The 20,512-nt window shown below is 39.7% G+C and overlaps 1 protein-coding gene across 1 annotated transcript; it reads right to left on the bottom strand.

The window, feature by feature from the left end:
- Window positions 1-13,494: 13,494 nt before the first annotated feature.
- LOC103417223 (aspartyl protease family protein 2-like) lies at window positions 13,495-15,879 on the bottom strand. The gene has a single exon (XM_008355413.4). The coding sequence runs from the start codon at window positions 15,392-15,394 to the stop codon at window positions 13,718-13,720; it is 1,677 nt and encodes a 558-aa protein (XP_008353635.3). The 5' UTR covers window positions 15,395-15,879; the 3' UTR covers window positions 13,495-13,717.
- Between the last annotated feature and the right edge of the window lie 4,633 nt (window positions 15,880-20,512).

Below are 20,512 nucleotides of genomic sequence, written 5' to 3'. Positions count from 1 at the left end.
CATATGGGCGCTAACATGTTTACCTTTCACAATATTGTGCGGTTGTATAAGTTTATGCGGTTAACTGCTCGAAAGGTGTACCGTAGCCAGTCTTCTAGAAATCGTAGGCTGCTCATTGAATTGGCAGCGACTTTAGGTTTCCAAGGATCTTTCAGAAACCATAGGCTGCTTGTTAAATTGGCAGAGGCTTTAGGTTCTCATGTATCTTCCAGAAACTGTAGGCTGCTCGTTAGATAGGCAACGACTTTAGGTTCCTAATGATCTTTTAGAAATCATAGGTTGCTCATTAAATTAGCAGCGACTTTAGGTATCCAAGAATATGCAGAGATTGCTAGTTGGTCACATATAATATGCTTAGCTACTTACACTAGCTAGTCACATTAAGGGTGCTCAACCGCATGAACCCTGTGCATGTAGTCAGAGCTAGAATTCCTTATCCTTGCAAAGATCACCTATGTATTGCACCAAGGATGTTCAGCTGCGAATGTTAGTTGGTCACATCACGAATGCTCAATAGGGATGTTCTTCTAACGAGTTGATGGAATACTATTCCGTAACACGAAGATCGCTAGTTGGTCACATAGAAGATGCTCAGCCGGAGGTTACCAGCAGCTAGTCATATCAAGGATGCTCAACCGCCGTCCATCTTTGTGGGCAGCCGTTCAAAGGGTGAACTACGCAGCGTGCCTTTTCTGCCTTTAGGGCCCAAGTCCCAGTGGATCAAGCCAAAGGCCTAAAATCCTTCAGTCTAGCTAAGCCTTGAAAAAGGCCATTGTGGCTACTTCTAGAGATGTTGGTGCAGGCCATCGTACTTTAGTTACACCAGGGCAGCCCAACTTATCCATGTCTGGATATTCAGAGTGCGCAGTTTACCCTCTTATATGGGAAGAGCATCGTTGGCCCCTAGGGGGCGCAATTCCTGCAGTAGGTCCCTGATTGGGCATGATCTTCAATGAGAGCAGGAATAAACAGTTGTCATAGATACGCAATCGAGCCAAGTAATTAATAACTTCGGAAATCTTCATTGGTAAATGAGAGAAAGGATATTGAACTTAGTTGAAAGGTGGAAACTGCATGACAACTGGATAGTCCTCGATTTGCGAGGTATTGTTCATCGAGCTGTCTAAGTTTTTGAGCTTTATTCTGTCCGAGCAAGGCTTATGGTGAAGTATGAAGTCATGTGCAGCATTTCCGCAAGTTGTAGGCATTTCATTACTTGTCGATCTCTTTGTCGTTCATAATGGTAAAGGTGTAGCTACCTTTACTACCTGTTCTGCTGACCTTGTACAGACTTTCCCATATAGGATTTATCTTTTTGGAGTCTTCTCTTCGGGCAGTGATGAATGATTTTCTTATGACCAGATCTCCAGGCTAAAATTACCGGATTTTTACCGTTTTGTTGTAGCTGGAAATAAGCTGTTGCTGGTAGGTTGTAATGTGGGTGACAACCTTCTCACGTTCCTTCTCTACCAGATCTAGATTTATGGTTATCTCCCTTACGTTTTGCTTCAAAATTAGCAGTATGGTGCTGACGCTTGGCACGATGACATTGCGAGGGATGTTTGCTTCTGAACTGAATGCAAATGAGAAATGAGTTTCACCAGTTGTTCATCATTTGGTTGTGTGATACGCTTATAGGACACATGGTAGTTTGTCTGGCCACTTTCCTTGCTTGTTTGTGAGGGTTTTCTTGAGGCGGTCTAGGATTATCTTGTTGGATGCCTCCGCCTGCCCGTTTTCTTGGGGATATCTAGGTGTAGACATGTGTTGTTTGATGCCATATTCCTGGAAAAACTTCACCAAGTATTTGTCTACGAATTACGAGCCGTTGTCGATAATGATAGATTGTCGGATGCCAAATTGACATATAATGTTCCTTGATTGAGTAGTAGTGGTCATGAGCTCAACTTCTACCCACTTGGTGAAGTAGTCGGTAGCCAAGATCACTATGCCTCTACCCATAGGAGCAAATGGCATAGGTTATACCAGGTCGATTACCTAGCCATGGGCTTGTTTGTAGGTGAAGCTCGTTGGCAGGCAGTGCAGGTACAGGTTTGAAGCGTTGGCAGTTGTCTCACTTTTGAACAAATTCTTTAGCATCTTGATGCACGGTGGGCCAATAATAATCGACGTTGAAGACCTTATGTGCTAAAGATCAGCCTCCTGAGTGGTAGAACTTTCAAGTCGTCAGAAGTCACTAGGCAACATAGATGTGGGCCTCAAAAGGATTTCGGACGAGAATGTCGTTCCATATGTAGTAGCGTGTCGTCTTTATTTGGAGCTTCGTAGCTTTCAATCTTTCTATAGGGAGTGTCCCATTAACTAGGTAGTTGATGATGAGATCTTGCCCGCTTAGGGTTGTATTGACTTGTAACACCTCGGCTTCTAGTTCTTCTCCTATACTCGGCTTTCCCAAATACTCGATTAGGATGAAGCATTTGAACTGGTGGTCCAAAGTGAAGCCTAAGGCTGCCAAGACGCGTAAGCATTATCTGCTCGTGGCACTTGTGTGAGGGTGTAAGTTTGAAATGCCTCAAGCTACTTTTGTACCTTCTCGAGGTATAGTGTCATCCTTGGATGCTTTGCTGCATACTCCTTGGTAGTAGGGCTAATGATGAGCTGAGAATGAGAATGGATTGCGAGCTTCTTGACGGCCAGATTTTGTGCCATTTAGAGGTTTGCTAATAAGGCATCGTACTCTACTTTGTTGTTTGATACTTTAAAGCCTAGAGTGATTACATGCTCGAGCATTAAGCCATCTAGGGTGATGAGAACCAAGCATGTTCCAGAACCCTTGTAGTTGGATGAACCATTGATGTGCAGGCGCTATAAGTCTTTGTCAAAAAGGGTTAGTGTGGCCAGAGCGTGCTCGGCTGCTTCAAGGGAACCTTTGGGCTATGCTGTTGCATTTTCTAGGTCAGGAGTAAACTCTGGCCTGACCTTTTATCGCCGTGCGGGGTTGGTAACCAAGCCGTATTGGCTGAGCTCCAACGCCCACTTCATCACTCGTTGAGAAGCATTTAGACTATGTAAAATAGATTGTAAGGGATACTGAGTCAAAACGACGACCATATGTGCCTAAAAGTATGGTCTGAACTTCCGAGTTGTAACAATTAGCCCCAAAATTAACTTTTCAATCCTCGGGTATCTTGTTTCCGCATCAAAAAGAGTTTTAGAAGTGTAGAATAGTGATAATTGAGCCCTTAACTCTTCTTGTATGGGGGTAGAACTTACTGCTACGTCTGAGACTGCTAAGTAAATATATAATTCCTCGGCTGCTTCCAACTTGGATAGTAGCAGAGAGATGTCAAATATCTATTCAAGTCTTAAAATGCTTTCTTGCACTCGTCGTCCCACTTGTCTCTTTGCGCTTTCTTGATAGCCTTGAAAAAAAAACTTGCATTGATTGGTTGAGCGCAAGAGGAAACGGTTGAGCCCGGCTAGGCTCAGTGGTGAGTCGATTCTAGTTGTCTTCTCCGGCTACTCAGGATTAAGAATGATGTATTCGGCGTCATCTTCTAGCTTTCATCAATTATCTTTTATGGACGTGTCCTTCTAATCAACATCATCTTAAACTGTTTACTGTGGGTGGTTGCTATTTTCTAGCAGGCTTGTCTTTATGAACCTTAGTAGCTCCTACAAGGGTGAATGACCTCTTCTTTGACTCCTTCAGCATTTGCATCGTCGAGATGCGGCCTGGTCAGACTTGATCTCTCCAACTCATTCCCCCGGGATGCAAAATCAGATTTTCTAGTACTCAACGAAAGTTAAGGCGCCCAATTTCACTAGCCAAAGTCTTCTCAGAATAGCATTATATGGAGATGGGTCGCTGACTATAATAAATGTCTGCTTTGAGACTACTGGTGGTGTTCTCACATCGAGTGTTATGCTACTAATAGTAGTTGAGGTGTATCTGTTGAATCTTGTGAGTACCTCTGCTCAGCGTATTATTGTGCTTTCCAGGCCCGCCTTCTGAATGACGGATAGTTGAAGTAAATTTACTGAATTGTCATAATCCATCATCACTCTATCGACTATAGCATGTGCCAGCTAAACGAACACTACCAGAGCATCGTCTTGTAGAAAGTCAACTCCCTCAACGTCCTGCTCGGTGAAACCAACGATGGGTCTAAGTTTGGTGTTGGTTGCCTAAATCTGGGAGATTGCTATAGCCTGCTGGATCTTCCTCTTCTTGAAGTTGTTTATGGCCCCCAAGCATTCGGATTCGGCGAAGATGTCGTTGATTCTGATGGTCTTAGCAGATGGCTCCGTATCTACGTATGCGTTCCTCTTGTGGTGCTCAGCTGGCTTGTCTAAGTATCAGTCCCATTTACTCCCATTCACCAGCTTTTCTAAGTAGTTCATCCAAGTACAGTAGTTATTGGCCGTGTGACTAGAGCCTCGGTGGAACGTGCAGTACTTGATATGATCCAGCTTTGAAGTGTCTCATTCTAATCGTCTTGGCAGCTTAAACCAAGGCTCACTTTCGAGGTTGCAGAATATCTTATTGATCAGGATCAAGAACTTGGTATAGTTCTTAGTGGCCTGACTTCCTCTTACCAGAGATTGGTCTTTGCGCTTGGCCCCCTGCCTGCTTCAGTCGTTAGACTGCTTCTTGTCCACCTTCTTCTAGGTTGCCTTGGACTCATTCTGAGGCTGCTCAGGTGCCTTATTTGCTCGTCAAGCCTCATCCCAAAGCGCATGCTTCTCTGCTAGAGTTAATGAATCTGCCAGAGTCAGGTATTCCTTCATGATCAATTCTCCCAATAGGGGATAATCTATGAGGAGTCCCTTTTGAAAGGCTGGGCTGGCGATTGAGTCGTTGTAGCCGATTATCTTTGCCTTCTCCACCTTAAACCTTTTCACATAGTCACAGAGTGACTCCTTCAAATTGTTCTTGATGTTAAAGATGTGATCGGACTTCTTCTTGATCTAGCAGTGGGATGAGTATTCCTACTAAAAACTACTAAAAGCTCGTCCAAACTCTAGATAGACTATGGAGGTTGGGTATAAAACCAATCATGGGCCTCGCCTTGTAAAGTTGTGACAAATATCTTGCACGTTAAAGTGTTATTATCCCTATAGAGGATCATCATGCTGCGATAATGTTTCAAGTACCTTTTTGGGTCTCCGTCTCCCTTGAATAGGGTGAAATATGGCATATTTAATATACGTAGGGGCTCCGTCTGCTCGATCTTATCCGTGAAAGGTTATCTACCCATGTGTACCACGTCCATGCGAAATGACGCGTTTGTGGTCTGGAATCCGTGCTATCGCTTGGTTAGGAGCCTCTCGACTTCTTCCTGAATCCTTTGCCAGGGCAGCTGGGCTTCCGGCTGCCCCTAGTCATGACCTGCTGGTCTTAGCTGCTCTTCCTTATGCTCGGTCCGTCTATGGCACGAATGCGGTGCATTCGTAGGCTGCCGGCTAAACTTGAGTCAGATTGAGCGGCTGCTTCTCTCCGTTCGTCATGCTGTCTACACCGATGTAAGGAGAAAGATGCTCTTTGCAGGCCTAGCCATGAATGAACGCTTTGCCTGGAAGATTGTCCATGTTTATCGGACTATGGCCCTAACCGGGAATGTATGCTTGTTTGGGGCCTAACCAAGAGTGCACGTTCCTCCGCGTGCTAAGACGAAAATGTACACTGCCATAATGTTCGATTCGTGGCTGGTCAAGGGTTACTTGCTTGGACGGTGCTGGAAAGGAACGTCATCGCCTGCCTTTGTCCTACTTCAGGATTATTCGTTTGGGGCACGCTGCATGAGCTAGTTTACCAAGGTAATTTGATTTGCGAGGGTGCTTGTCAATTCGATGACCTGTCGGGATAAGTGTTGTTCGCCATTTGGAGTGGAGTGGAAAAGCTGAGACGGTAAACGTCTGCTTGAGTAGTGGAAGTGTAATGGACTTCAGGTGCAAAGTTTAAGCTAGGATGGGTCAGATATGTAGTAAGGTGGGGGTGAAAATACCCTTGGTTCAACCGTTGGCCTCAGAATCTGGATCTGGGCTTGTTGAACTGGTCTAGATCCATGCTGGACCTGCTAAAAGGCTATAGGAACAAGTCACATACATAGGCGTTGGGCCGCCTCGGTTTGTCCTGCTTAGTCTCAAGCTAGAGAAGTGTTGGGCTCGAGCTCAGTTACCACTTACGTCGCAGTTGGCGTGGTTTGGGCTGCCTTGGTCTAAGCAGTTCGCATTTAAATGAAGATGGTAGGCGCTAGACGCTGATATTGAAGGTGAAAAGCTATTTGGTTCTACACTTGCTGGCTGCTTAGGTCGTGGGCCTCCTACCCTAAGGTTTCCTCGCAATGAGTAGAGGCTGCCCCGTGGGCCACTACAATGGTGGCTACCACTACTGGCATGGCCACGATACCTCGTGATGGAAAATAAGTTGTCATTGTCGTGGTAAGCCTCGAGGAGCAACAACATGTAGCCATATCACGATCTTCATCGGTTGGTCCATGTCCTTCAACGTAAGGGGTCCTATTGGTTGTAGTTTCTGAATTTCCTGCCATCGTAGTCGTGGATCTACGAACGAAGAAATTTGAAAGTAAGAGTCTTATTCGAGTCTTCAAATCAGAGCTCTCAATGACAGTACCAATTTGCGGATGTAAATTTATGCCATCTTTTCCTTTGACGAAAATGCACCTTCAAAATAATAACATCTAAGATTAAGATCAAAAGCCTCGTGCGCCCATGATGAATGGGGGGGTTTGGCCAAAGAATCTCAATGTCAAAATTAGAATTTTAGAAAGAATGTGTTTGAGTGTTTGTGGATAGCAAAAAAGCCTCCTGAATTTTGGAGATAAATAGTGTATTTATAGGAGAAAATGAGGATGTGGGCCTGGCCTATAGGGTTTAGAGGTGGCCGGCCTTAAGGTGGATTTTCGATGGAATATTCCAAGATATTTGTGTAAATAAATATTTTGGAGTAATTAGGGTAAATTATAGACCACTTCAAATCTTCGTTTTCGAGAATGGAATTAGGATAACTTACTTGGAAGGGGTCTTCTCTGATTAGGAATGTATTTAAGATAAGAACAAGGAATTATCCTATGATAAATACCTTTGTCTTTCTTAGAAAATGATTCACATGTCAGCTCCATAATTTTTAGAATTGTTTTTTGGCTCTACATCAAGTGATGAGCAAAAATATTCTCTAAAATAAAAATCATGATTGAAGATGTTGAGCAAGGTTTTGGATTTTTGTCTATATATTTTAGGAAAACTAATGAGAAGGGCTTGAAAACTTTGAGTTTTAACGATAAGGACAAAATAAAGGGTAAAGTGAATAATATCAAGATTGACTTTTTAGTGTTAAAATGTAATTTTTCGTTAAAATGAACAGTACCTGAAACTTTTCGTTAAAGTTCTTATATATTTTAATTGCTAAGTAGAAGAAACAACATGGTAATCCAAGAACCACATTACTATTTTTAAGCTGAAAAAATGGATATGGTGATCTTTTATGTCGGCTACTACTACTAGTAGGAATCTAGGTCTAGATTCTAGATCCATTATTTTTTTATTTTTTTAGGAATATATTTAGATTATGAGAAATGTTACAGAGACTTTTTCAAAGTGAGATTCTTTATGAATTTTCTATTACTTTACAATTTAACATTAATTTTCATGCTAACATTGTAAAATATTGTGCCAAAATAAGGTGACAAAGTGTCTATGAAAAGTATCACTTAAGTTCCTAATTGTTTCATATTGTTCAAAAATTGTTGGAGCACAAATCAGAAAATAAATAATAACAGAATTATTGAAATAAACTTGCAACACGAAATGAAAATTACAATAATATGATTACAAAAAATAAGATGATACTAACTTGATTGACATATAGAGGCTAGCAAAGCTATGTCATTCAAACAACAATTTCGTCATACTCTTGTGCTTGTGGTTCGATGACGTCTATCCTACCAAGATACAACTTTCTAAATTCTACAATCCGCACGGGATTGTAGAATTCTAGCAAATTGCTTTGTATGTTTACTCTCTGAAATTTTTTGTACAAGAGAGAAAGAAAGAAGATATTCTACATTGGAAATGATATAGGCTATTTCAAATTTTCACACCATTTCAATTACCTTTTGAATTAATCAAAAAGCGCCTTTAATATTAATTAAAAATTTAACCCAAAATTAAGTTAGGGATAGGATCAAGGATAAAGATTTTGACAAATATTTTTACACTCATTCTCAACCTTTAGATTTAGTTTAATCTAACGGTCCCTAAGTAAAACTTAAATTGTTCTCATTGACATGGCAGTGACATGGAAACAGGTAAATAAACTAATTTAAGTAATTTTATTTTTACCTTAAAAAAAAAATCGTGTAAAGAGAAAAAACTCGACAATCCTTCTTCTTCCTCTTCATCTTTCAATCTTCGTCTTTTTGAAACCCTCTATGCCGTATGTAGATTATATTTGATTAATATATATACGCAATGAAACCAATAAATTTTTCTTAAGAAAACATAAGAGTAGAATTTAATTATTGAAGTGCTTATGGTTTTAACTCTTGAATTGCTAGAGCACCGTCCAAAAATTACTACGGATATAACTTGTTCATCAAAACCCTATTTCCAATGTCATGATAAACAAGTTTACAATGCCTTCATTACAAGCTACTTTAATTCGATTTATACAATATTCCGAAGCACACAAAGCATATCAAGCTATCGCTCGATCTCTTGAATCTTTTGTTAAATAAACAAAATTAAACCCTAGTGTGACAGCCCGTCTCGAAATATGGAATAATTTATCCTCGAGAGCATGAAAATTACTAAATTACCCTTGAACATTGAGTTGTGTAGTGTGGAATGAGCTTAGTATTTTGACCAATTAAATCCATCTCCTAAGTTTTTGGACCCAATAACAAACTTAAACTTTTTTTTAGTGTTTTATGGTTTGTGGGGTTGAAAAACCTGGACCACACACTCACACACACAAACACCAACCCGTTGACTTCCTTTCTCTCTCTCCCTTTCGATCATTTTCATCTGTCCGTACAACCTGTACAGACAACTCATACTCTAGCTCTCCATTCATGGATCGAGCTTGTGGGTACCATCATCACCTTCCTTGTAACCTTACGAACTCAAGTATACCTTTGGTTGGACGGGAGAACTTTGGAAACTTTAGAACCAGGGAGCTTCGACGAATTGCACTATTCATCTGTCATGATCGCGTTGGTTTCAGGTAGTTTTAAGACTTAGAAAGGTTTTATTCTTGCTTTTCTAGTACTTTAGGTTAATTTTGACGTAGAAACACTCGGGTTTAGTGAGTTGCAGGGTGGCCGAATTATTGTGACTTTGTCTGACGAGTTTCCGTTGGTTTTAGGTCCTAAAAGTGGTACGAATGTGTTCTTCTCGTCCTAAGCTTCAAATTGGTATAAATTTCATGAAATTTGGATGAAAAATGAGAAAGATATTGAAGTTTAAAGTTTTCCAGAATCCGGCGATAGCAGCGGTGGCCAGCGCTGGACTCCGGCAAACCAAGGAAGAAGGAGGCGAATATTCCATCAAAGTTGACGGAATATTCTAATGGTGTCAGGTATCTTTAACAATATATGTTAACTTTTAACAAAATATTCCCTAACGCCGTTAGGGTTTCCATCCAGTGTGCCAGGCACGTGCCTACGCATGGCGGTGCATGTGGTTGTGCCTTGGTCGGCGTGTGAGGGCGGGTGGGATGTCGGAAATTTTTTCTAAAAATATAGGGATGTTTGTGGGGTTGAGTAGGTCACGATAGTATATTCAAATACCCTAATTGAGCAACGTATGAGAAGTTATTACTTAGTATTGGTTATGTGCTTTAAAATAACATGTAAATAGTTGTTTCGCATATAAGTGAGACCTATCTAGAGGAAGAGCGCAGTCAAGCGAGACTCGGGGGCTACGACCCTTCCACATATCAGTGAGTGGGCTTTTGGTTTTTAGTGTATATATACACACACACACACACACACATACTTGGTATTTTTCCCAGAAAATTAAATAAAAGGGTTTTATATGTTAAAATGCCATGTCAAATGCTCTTTATGTTTGATTATGCATTAGTATGGTTATATATTTTGTTGCTTGACGTTGTGGACGCTCAGGTAAGTTTCAGGTGAGTATTTTGATGGTAATGATGGTAGTGAGTATAATGGTGTTGAGATGTATTTAGAGCTTATTATCCTGCACCCCGGTGTTAGTGCTCCGACAGAGGACAGGCCTAGCCTTCATGTGATCGTTCACCTTCCATACCACACGCTAACCTTGGATCCAAGGCAAGTGCCAGCCTGTCATACATACCACACTAGGTGGTTCCGACTCGTAGGTGACTTGCGATACTTCACACAACCTTCATGTGATCGTAGCACTTGAGCGTATTTATTTACACCTAGCCTGTCATACAGACCACATTAGGTGGTTCCAACTCGTGTGAAGGATTTGATTGATGAGTTGTGGTTCCAACCGTACAGGTCACTTTGGGTGACTCCTGCTGGCATTCTATTTCATATTGGTTTATTTCACCTGGCTTACTTATTTTTGTGCTGAGATTTGACATGGTATATTTGTGGAATTGTTATTTCGAATATGGTTTTGAGATATAAATATGTATGTTATTTTCTGGGAATTATACAGGTTTTACGGCGATGGGTTACTACTTTTGATAAATGAAATGGTTTTGAAAAACTTTGTTTTTGCCCACTCACACTTTCTGTTTTGCGCCTCTCCAGGTTTTAGGTAAGAGTGCTCATGGTGGCTTGCGAGGAATTGTCGACGGTTCTGACAGATTCTCACTAATGTAGGACCACCTTTGGTATTATATAATTAGTATTCGTCCTGCTGGACTACACTTAGACTACTTATGCTCTAATTATGTGTAATTACACCTAAACACCATGCTTGCACTTATGTTTCCTTAGCGTAAATTAGTTAGCTTGGTTCTTGGTTATTCACATTTCTTTATATCAATTTTGTTTCCACTGCGCATATGGCTACGTCACTCTCACGTGACGGCCAACATGCCTCGATCTAGGTCGGGGTGTGTCACCTAGTCTTAGTATCTTTGGGTGAGAATTGGGTTAAGGCAAAACTTTGATATCTTAAATTTTGGATAGTTCTTTAAGTTGTATTTATTACTCTTTGTTTCTTTTGGTTAAATTGTCAGGAAGACCTACCAAATCTGGTTGTTCTGGGCAATCACGAAATCAATGGAGTTCTTCATCCCTCCCTCCCACGTTTTGTAGATTTTATTTATTTATGAGGATTTATATTCCATGTCATCATTCATGTTATTTATTGATTCAAATCCTCCACATCATTTTAATTAGGACCATTGGATGATATAAAATCTAAAGATTAAAAAGAAATGTAAAAATATTTGTCAAAATCTTTGTCCTTTGATCCTATCCTATTAAGTTAATATTAGAGGCCTTGATTAATTAATAGTAAATTAATATTAAGATTTAATTAACACAAGCCTAACCCACACAAGGCCTTGATTAATTAAGATTAATTAGCACAAGCGTGATCCACACAAGCCTCAATTCCCATTCCACATGCCCAAGTCCAACTTATTATTAAATGATAGTTGGAAAGTTCAAATTCCTAATGCCCAATTTGTTATGAGATTGGACACCTATTATGGAGAGAGGATCCTCGGATCCTCTTTCTGAGGATCCTGAAAATCTTCTAATTACATCCGTTCATCGTTTATCGTATTGCTAATTTTTATCAGATACTGTTTATATTCAATTTTAAATAAAAAAAATTTACAATGATTTCTGACCGCACGATGTATGATAAATAGATGTGATTAGAGGATCCGACAAGAATCCTCCTGGCCTATTATGTATCAACTTTAATCATATTGATACACTTCAGTCATCAAATCAATTCATTTGGAAGAGAGTTCATTTGCTTGAAGTCTTGAAGCATAACATTTTTTCATTAGTATTCAGGGAAGAGGATCCTTTCTGGATCCACTTTGTGGGGATCCTAGGGATCCCACATCTTAGTCGTTCATCATATATCATGCAGTCAATTTTCGTTTGATACTATTTGCGTTTAATTTTAAATAAAAAAGTCAAATAATTTCTAATCGCACGATACACGATGAATGACTAAAATGTAAGGATCCCTAAGATCCTCACAAAGTGGATCCAAATGGGATCCAATTCTAGTATTTAGGATCACATCCCAATTGCATGTTCCTCATCCAAGGTTAGACTTTTCACGCTTTTCAAACAATTAACATCAATACAATGGGAGGCTAACAAGAGCTAGCCCCGCCGCCAGCGATGGAGCCACTAATACTGGTCAGATAGTTTTGAGAGAAAGGAGAAGGCATATCAAATTTGTTTTCTTGGAAGCTCCTAAACAGCGAAACTATGACTTAGCATTAAATGTGGGTAGATGAATGAAGGAAAATGAACTGAATTGGGCACACTATCAGTTTTGGTTTCTGATGGTCTTCTCCGGTAAGCCACTCGATCTCTCTACATAACAAGGCTGATTAGCCCTTATGATAAAAGCCATTCATTTCTTCTACAGCAAGAAATAAGTCAGAGACTTTCTCGCAAATTGTTATGTGGAAATGCACGCATGCTATTATAACAATATTTTAAGTCAATCACCTTGCTGTTACATATTTGAACTTTTGCACATAACAATACGTGATTGAATCAAAATACATCTCAGTAACATTTCAGTTTGATGAAAGTCATTCTCATGACAAGGGATTCGCATGTCACTAGGATTTGCCAGATGAACAACATGACAAGGACGGACTAATCCCATAAGAAAATTGCCAAATCGTACCCAAGCTGATGAGTGTTGATATGCTACAAAAATTTTACCAGAGCGATTTTAGGGGGCTAATCTGAACCGCCTTTGAATTGTGTGGATAAGGATCCTCTCCGTTCAATATCCTACATCGTGCGATTAGAAATTATTAGATATTGTCTGTGTTTAATTTTAAATAAAAAAATTAACATAATTTTTTGCTGCATTATGTACGATGAAAGAATAAAATGTGAGGATTCCTATAACCTTTACAAAGAGAATCTGAATGGGATCAAAATCCGAATTGTGTAACCCTAATTATACTTTGTAATTTTGTAATATCAAATGATATACAGATGTTGAAATCAATAGAAGCTGTGACTGTCAAGCGGTTGACCCGTTCTTTGTTTTATACACACCTATATATTAAAGTTGCATACACCTAATAATTGACCGGGAATACGTCATGGTAAATTCCAAATAGTGTTAGGCTTCAGGATAACAAAAATAATATAGAAAAATAAAAGGATAAGAAAGATTCAGGATTCCATATCAAATTACAGTCGACAGACTTTGAAATAGTTAAATTGATTACAACAACGTATTTTCTAAACCGGCAACAATAAGCAAAGAATTCTAGTCTAAAACCATGAGAGAATGATTCATTCAATTAAAATAAACACATCAGAAGGCAATAAGAACAAGAACCAGTATAAAAATATGCAAAAAAATGCATTAATATTTCTTGTTTTTTGAGTAAAGATTATGACCCTTTGTGGCTATCAATCTGTAATCACTTGAAACTTCAAAAAAATGAAAAATGAAAAAAATAAAATAAAATAATCTAATTTCTGTGCCACCTCTGATCCTTTTCAGAAGGAAAAACTCAAAAAAAACCAAGGAAAAAAAATGTTTACAATTTTTCTTCCAGCTTCTAAACATCAGCACATTTCATGGGTGCATATCCTAGCCTAGACTTCTTTGTGTCATAGAGGATATGAAAATTCTGCTGCTGATAGTTTCCGATGATTGAAAGGCCGGATTTCGGAGTCCCCAACACCGCCAGGCAGACCATTTCCTGTGGTTCGATCTGGATGAAGTAGTTCTCTACTGGGAAATCCCACACAGCTCCATCCGCAAACACAATTGCGAACTCCGGCAGCTCTATTTTCTCGACACCTGACACATTGTAACAAGGTTCCAAAATTGGAAAGTCCTTCACAACTGGATACCTTTTAACCTTTTTCTCAAATGCCTCCTTGATAATTTGGTAAGCAGGATCGGCAAAGTAACTCAACGTGGTGCCGGAATCAATGATTGTCCCGCCGGCACCCTCCGGCGACAATTTCCAAGTCTCAGCCGGTATGTCCACCGCTTCTCCGCCGACCATGACAGATTTTATCCCCACATAGTAGAATGTATCAGCAGGGTTTTCTTTCCCTCCCACCAAGGAAGTGTAGCTCAATTTCGGGTGGCTCAGGAGGTTCTTGTCCTCCCCGAAAATCAACTTGCTGCTGACATTCGCGTCGCTGTTTCGATCCACAAGGCAGTAGGAAAACGAATGTCCGTACAGCGATTGGAGCTGAGATGCAAAGGAAAGAGGGCCTCTGCCAAGCCCTAGCAACCCTGCAGCCCCATGAAATAGTCCTCTGTTCCAATGTCCGCATCCGAACATCACATTCTCCGCCCTCTTGAACTCTGCCTTGTTCGGTGACGTGAGGTTCACGGTAAAGGTTTCGAGGGAGAAATCGCCGGTAGTGTTGGAGCTGTCTCCGTACCAGTAGAAATACGGGCACGTTTGATTTTCGGACTTGCAGGGCTGCGGAGGATCCGGGGACGAAATCAATTGACACCGCGGATCCTTGCAGCTAATGTCAAGAAAAGAAGTTGAGTCTTTCGGGTCGTAATGCGGGCCCTGCTGCTCGAAGCAGTCGTAGCACGGCGCGCATTGGACCCAGTTAAGGTCACTGCCAGTGTCGAGAATTAAAGAGAAGTGTTTAGGGGGTGTACCGATGAAAACATCCATGAAGTACTCGCCGGAGCCGAGGCTGACACCAGACTTCAACGTGGCCTGAAGCTGCCCTGAAAGCTCGTTGGTGTAAGACTCCGGCGAGGCTGCAGGGGCTACAACCGGATTTGATTGGTAGGGTTTCGGCTTCTTGTCTTTCTGCAGCCTTGAAATTGTGTTCTGGTTCTTTTTCTCGACGATTCTTGTGTGGAGGGTTTGAATTCTGATCAAGTCTCGGACTGTGGACTCGATCACGGAGTTTTTTCTTTCGGATTGTTTGTTCTGTGATCTGTGCCGTAGATGGAGCTTCATAGTTTGTTTATGAGGGTTCAATTCGGGTGCGGCTTCGTCGTCGTCAGAGTCGTCAGCATCTTCCATGGCTGAATCTGATTGGTTTGTTCTTTTAGAGCTGCTGAGGCTGCAGCCAGTGTGGGATGAGGAGGAGGAGACGGCGTTGAAGCTCATGTGCTCCGGCAGCTGTATGCCGGCGAGAGTGGAGGCATTTGGGTTGTGATTGTCGTGGCTGTGGAGTCCGGCAATCGCTGCTAAAGTGGAGGAGAAGATTACAAGGAGAACCACTAGGATTGAACCCCTAACAGCCATTCTGATCGTCTCTTCTCGTTTCAAAATCCTGCATGAATAAAACTTGAAGAAAAACCCAGAAAGATCGAAACTTCAAGGTTTTGGATGATAATTTGAAAAAACCCAGAAACGGAAAAATCAGATGAGACTTGAATTTCCAACGGAAAAAGGAGGAAAATTGGAAAATGAATGAAAACGAACAATGGAACCCAGAAACCAAAAACTTCAATTTAAAGCTCCTTGGGGGGGGGGGGGGGGAGAGAGAGAGAAAGAGGGGGGGAGGTCTGAGTGTGCTGGGCTTATAATCAATGTCAAATACTTTGAATGTGTTGATTTACTATTCAAAGTTGAAAACGCGGTTTGGACGAAAAATAAAAGAAAAGAAAACAAGAGGAGATGAGGAGATGAGGAGATGAGAAGAGAGGAGGATGTGAATTGTGATTTATTATTTAACTAAAGTGCTTACCTTCTCTTCTTCATCTTTCTGCTTCTTTCCTCTCGCTTTCCTGCTTCATTGCCTCATGCCACTCTCATATTATTCATATATGCGTTACACCCTTGCAGCTCTCTGTCTCTCACGAGTGTTTAGTTTACTTGGTAAAACTGTATGGTCCTGGTTTTGACTTTGGTTTGTTTTCGTATATTTTAAGAAAGACTGGTACTATCCATACACATATTTTTACATTCTACACATCCCATGTTACTTTCTATCTTTTGATCATTTTCAATTCACTTGTTCTGATGGACGAACATTGAGAAGGATGTTAATTAGTTTTCAGGGCACTAGGAATCACCTAAATTCGAGTGTGATATAAATTGTTCGACTTCATTTCTAGTAATTTTCTGTAATATCATGTAGCTAGAGATGCTACATGATATTACATACATTGCAAGCCTTGGGCTTCACGGATTAGGATTCCTTGGACAGTCAAACAAGCTCTTAATTTCACATTTAATTACAATATTTGGGTTTGACAGAAAAAATTACAAATTCGTTTTGGAAAAAAACTTAATTAGGGTTTTATTTGTGAAAACTATTATCAAAACTCAAACACGCTAAATAGCAAGAGGAACCAATCAATCGGACTGCCACATTTAATTTCCTCACGATGGACCAACTACATACATACATACATACATACATACATACATATGGTGTGTGTGTATGTGTGTGTGTGCATACGATATTCTTGGCATAATTTGATAGGGGAATGTCTGCCATTAATCTCGATGGAATATTGTTCAACGAGACTCTACGTAATTAAATATGAACACATAAAAAACGCATAAAGTGTAGAGACAGAGAGAAACGAGGGTAGCCGGTAGAATTTGGAGCAGACATGCATGCAGTTGCCGCCATTATTTTATTATATATTGATTTTGATATTATCAAAAATTGCATGAGAGCGGGTTTTGTGTTGCATTTGGACCACTGGATTTTGAACCAAGGCTTTGAAATTGGAAAATTGGTGTGCTAAATCGTGCTCCTGTACAATTTGTCTCTGCTCCCTTGCGATGTCCTCTGTATATGTCGAGTCTTTATTCAACTCCAAGTTTTGAATGTATAATCAACGTTTATTTTAGTCAAAAAGTCCAAGTATTTTTCCAAATGAGATTTTTGGCATTCAGTTTCTTACGTACGCTTCATTTGGAAGAAAGGAAATGAATAAAGTAATAGAAAAATAAAAATTCTAAATACGTGAAGTAACTTACATTACATAGGTTTGGTATTATCGTGACGTTCTAATTTATCATTAAATTTGAACACCACGTGATTATGTACCTGTTTAATGTACATAAGTCCTTTTTCTGAACGAGAAATGTCAAGGAGATTCTTTTAAAGTGGAACTTTCCTTGGACTTTTTATAATCTTACAGTTTAACGTCAATTCTCATCGCAACATTATAAAACATTATGCCAAAAAATAAAATGGCAAAAAGTCCATGCAGAGTTCCACTTCTGAAAGTCTCCTTAGCATTTCTCTTTGTGAAATTTAGAGGCAGGATCATGTCAAGGTAGAAACCTTTATGTTTCCCATTAAATATAATGTCAAGGTGAGGAAAAGACTAGCTTTGTAGCTTGTAGTTACTCATGTGTCATATGTTAGATCAAGAATAAGAAAGATACGTGTATCTAACATGAAAATTTATTCCAAAACAAGGCTTTTATTTCTACTTCCCTGTTAACTTGTGGCAAAAGTAAAGACTGAATTCACATTCAACCGTACACACACACACACACACACACACATATATATATATATATATATATATATTTTAAGTAGAAATGCTTGTTAACTTGTGGCAAAAGTAAAGACTGAATTCACATTCAACCGTACACACACACACACACACACACATATATATATATATATATATATATATATTAAGTAGAAATGCTTGGACAATTTTACTTATTATTAAGGAAATTAATTATATTTTAAGACAAGAAAACAAAAAGAAAATCACTTCATTAGGTTTTGAATTAAAAGAAAATGTACTTAATGTTGTAGGCATAATTTACTAAACAATTATGGAAGCCATATAGAGAGAGGGTGTGGCATATAGAGAGGGAAGAGAGAGATGTGTAATTGTGGGTGTGTTCTATTCCACCCCATTGTGCCTTTATTTATAGTAGTAGGATATGTAAAAACTTTTCCATTTAGGATTACAACATTTAATAGATAATCAACTCCTAAAAGGAATATAAGATACATTCTTATATCTACTAGGATTTACACAATCACATTCCTAATCTAATAAGATTGTAACACTCCCCCTTGAGTGTGTAAATACTCAAGTAAACGGCGCATCAGGTCTTCAACGATGAAGTAAGTACAATTGATGAAATCTTCGGCACAATGAGCAAATGCGAGTCTTATATCAATGAAGAATGCATAAAAAGTAAAACTCACAAAAACCTCGCTATGGTAAAACCCAAGGTGGGAGAAAACCCATAGACTAAGTAGAAAAGTAAGAAGTTGCATTAAGTCAAAACTATACATCTTTTAGACGCAAGTAGAAGAGCTCACAAGGGTATGATTAGCCCATGATGGGTGCCTCGTTAAAACCTAGTTAGGTAGCAAAAACCCAGTGGGAAAAATACTCCTAATCGTAGGGAAAAAGAGTACATTAAGATCAAGTGAGTATACTTCTGGATACTCTCCTTGAGTTTGACATAACTTCCGAATTAGAAACTACAAGCATTGCATATGAATAGTTAGGCATACCAATTCCTCGGACAAGCTTTTGGAAGGTTAACTTTGGTAGTGACGTCGTGTAGAGGTCGGTCAGGTTGTTTGGGATAAGCTTGCATGACTTCAATCTCATGATGCTTTGCTGATGTAAATGTGGATACAATATGTCTTGGCGTTGACTTCGTTGATGTATCATGGCTTGGTCGGGTTGATACATGCGGCATAGTCTTCATGGATCGTCGTTGGGACTCAATGATGGATGAAAATAACAAGTACTTCAAATATGCTCAACAAGAACTCCTAACCATGTCTCACTTGTGGCGTAGTGAAGTAAAGTGAGTCTTGGAACGATTTGAAGATTTCGCAACTAAGGTCATATCGTGAACCTCCAAGATATTACGATATCTCTAACGGTAAAGACATAACCATTTAGGGATTTTGCCTTGTGCGGGTTTGATAAGTAACTTGCGTTAGCATAACAAACAAGGCAAGCATCATTCCAAGGATCAGGTGGGTTGGATCTGCTCGAGATGCGTTAGGATTTGTCATTGTAGTACTTTCAGGGTACGTCTTTAATACCAATTCAATGGTTGCATGTAGGCACGGTGATGCATCTTTACCAAGAGATAACATCGAATGAGATGTCCTGTCTAAATACAATAGGCTAAGTACAACGAAGCGCAAAGTTGAACTTAAATATGGAATTTCAGATTCCAAAACCTTTTCAAGGGTTTCATTTACATATAATGTATGAATGATCATAGGTATACTTAAAGGTAACACATTCAGGGTGTAGTTCGACTGGTAGACCAAGGTACCGTCAGAACAATGCTTGAACTTCAGGTTAAGGCATAAACGAGTTTTCCTAAGATCCTTCATCTCAAATTCCATCTTCAGGTGCCATGCAATGTTTTCAAGCTCTTCCAGAGTCTTAGTGAGATGTATGTCAACGACATAAACTGTAACTCTAGCAATTTGGAATAAGAATTCATAGTTTAACACGCAAGGGCATAATTCATATCCTTGACTGATCAAATAATCACTTAGACGGGTATACCACATCTGTCGGATTATAAGTGAATGTCTCAAACAAGTTAAGAGGGCGTTCCATGGTTTGGAACTATTTAAACCAATCCATGTAATTCTTCGGGAACTTACATGTAAATCTCCGTATCTATATGCCCATGGAGAAACACTAACCATATTTCATAATGCTGCTATCAATCACAGGATGTTTGAGAGAAACCTTGTGTCGTAAGACGTGCATCATATCACACTATTTCATTCATTTCATAATGCTTCGTTTCCCACTTGTAACACAACAGGGTTACCTTGGGCGAACGACAGGTCCAATACACACTTTGGTAAGGAATTTGACCTAGATTGTAATTTCAGTTGTCCAATCAGTTCTACGTTGTCACTTAATCAACGAAACACGGTTCGATATCGTCGTTTTTCATTTATGTCGGTAGCTACCATATGAGTAAAAACATCATCAATGGTAATCTCATTTCAATTCCATTTAGCTCATCCAAACTAGTATACTAGAGCAAGAACTTTAAGTCTCGGGAGAAATCCGGATTAATCTCATCAGATGGAAATGATTTGAGACATCGATTAAGTGTAAATTTATTGTTGTGCCATGTCTTCCTCTTGCAGGGAAGTAAATCTTACGAACCGAGTGATCTGTTATTCTCCAGGCCAAGACAGATTGATTGGCTATCTGCCGATGTACCGGACCGTCCAACAGGGGATCCAAACCATTCAACAGGGACGACACACCCTCAAGTGATGTTTACTAGACGTTCGTTAAGTACGTCTATCCTTGCAGGCATGTTTGCAACTGGTATATGATCTCGTCACTTTAGCTTGATCAGAGGAATGCGTCTGGAGCAACATTCTGAAATCTAGAATTCATCGCACTTGCTTATTATACTTGTGTG

The sequence above is a fragment of the Malus domestica genome, chromosome 17 (assembly GCF_042453785.1).
Source record: "Malus domestica chromosome 17, GDT2T_hap1".
Lineage (NCBI taxonomy): Eukaryota > Viridiplantae > Streptophyta > Magnoliopsida > Rosales > Rosaceae > Malus > Malus domestica.
This window is presented reverse-complemented; position numbering and strand designations above follow the sequence as displayed.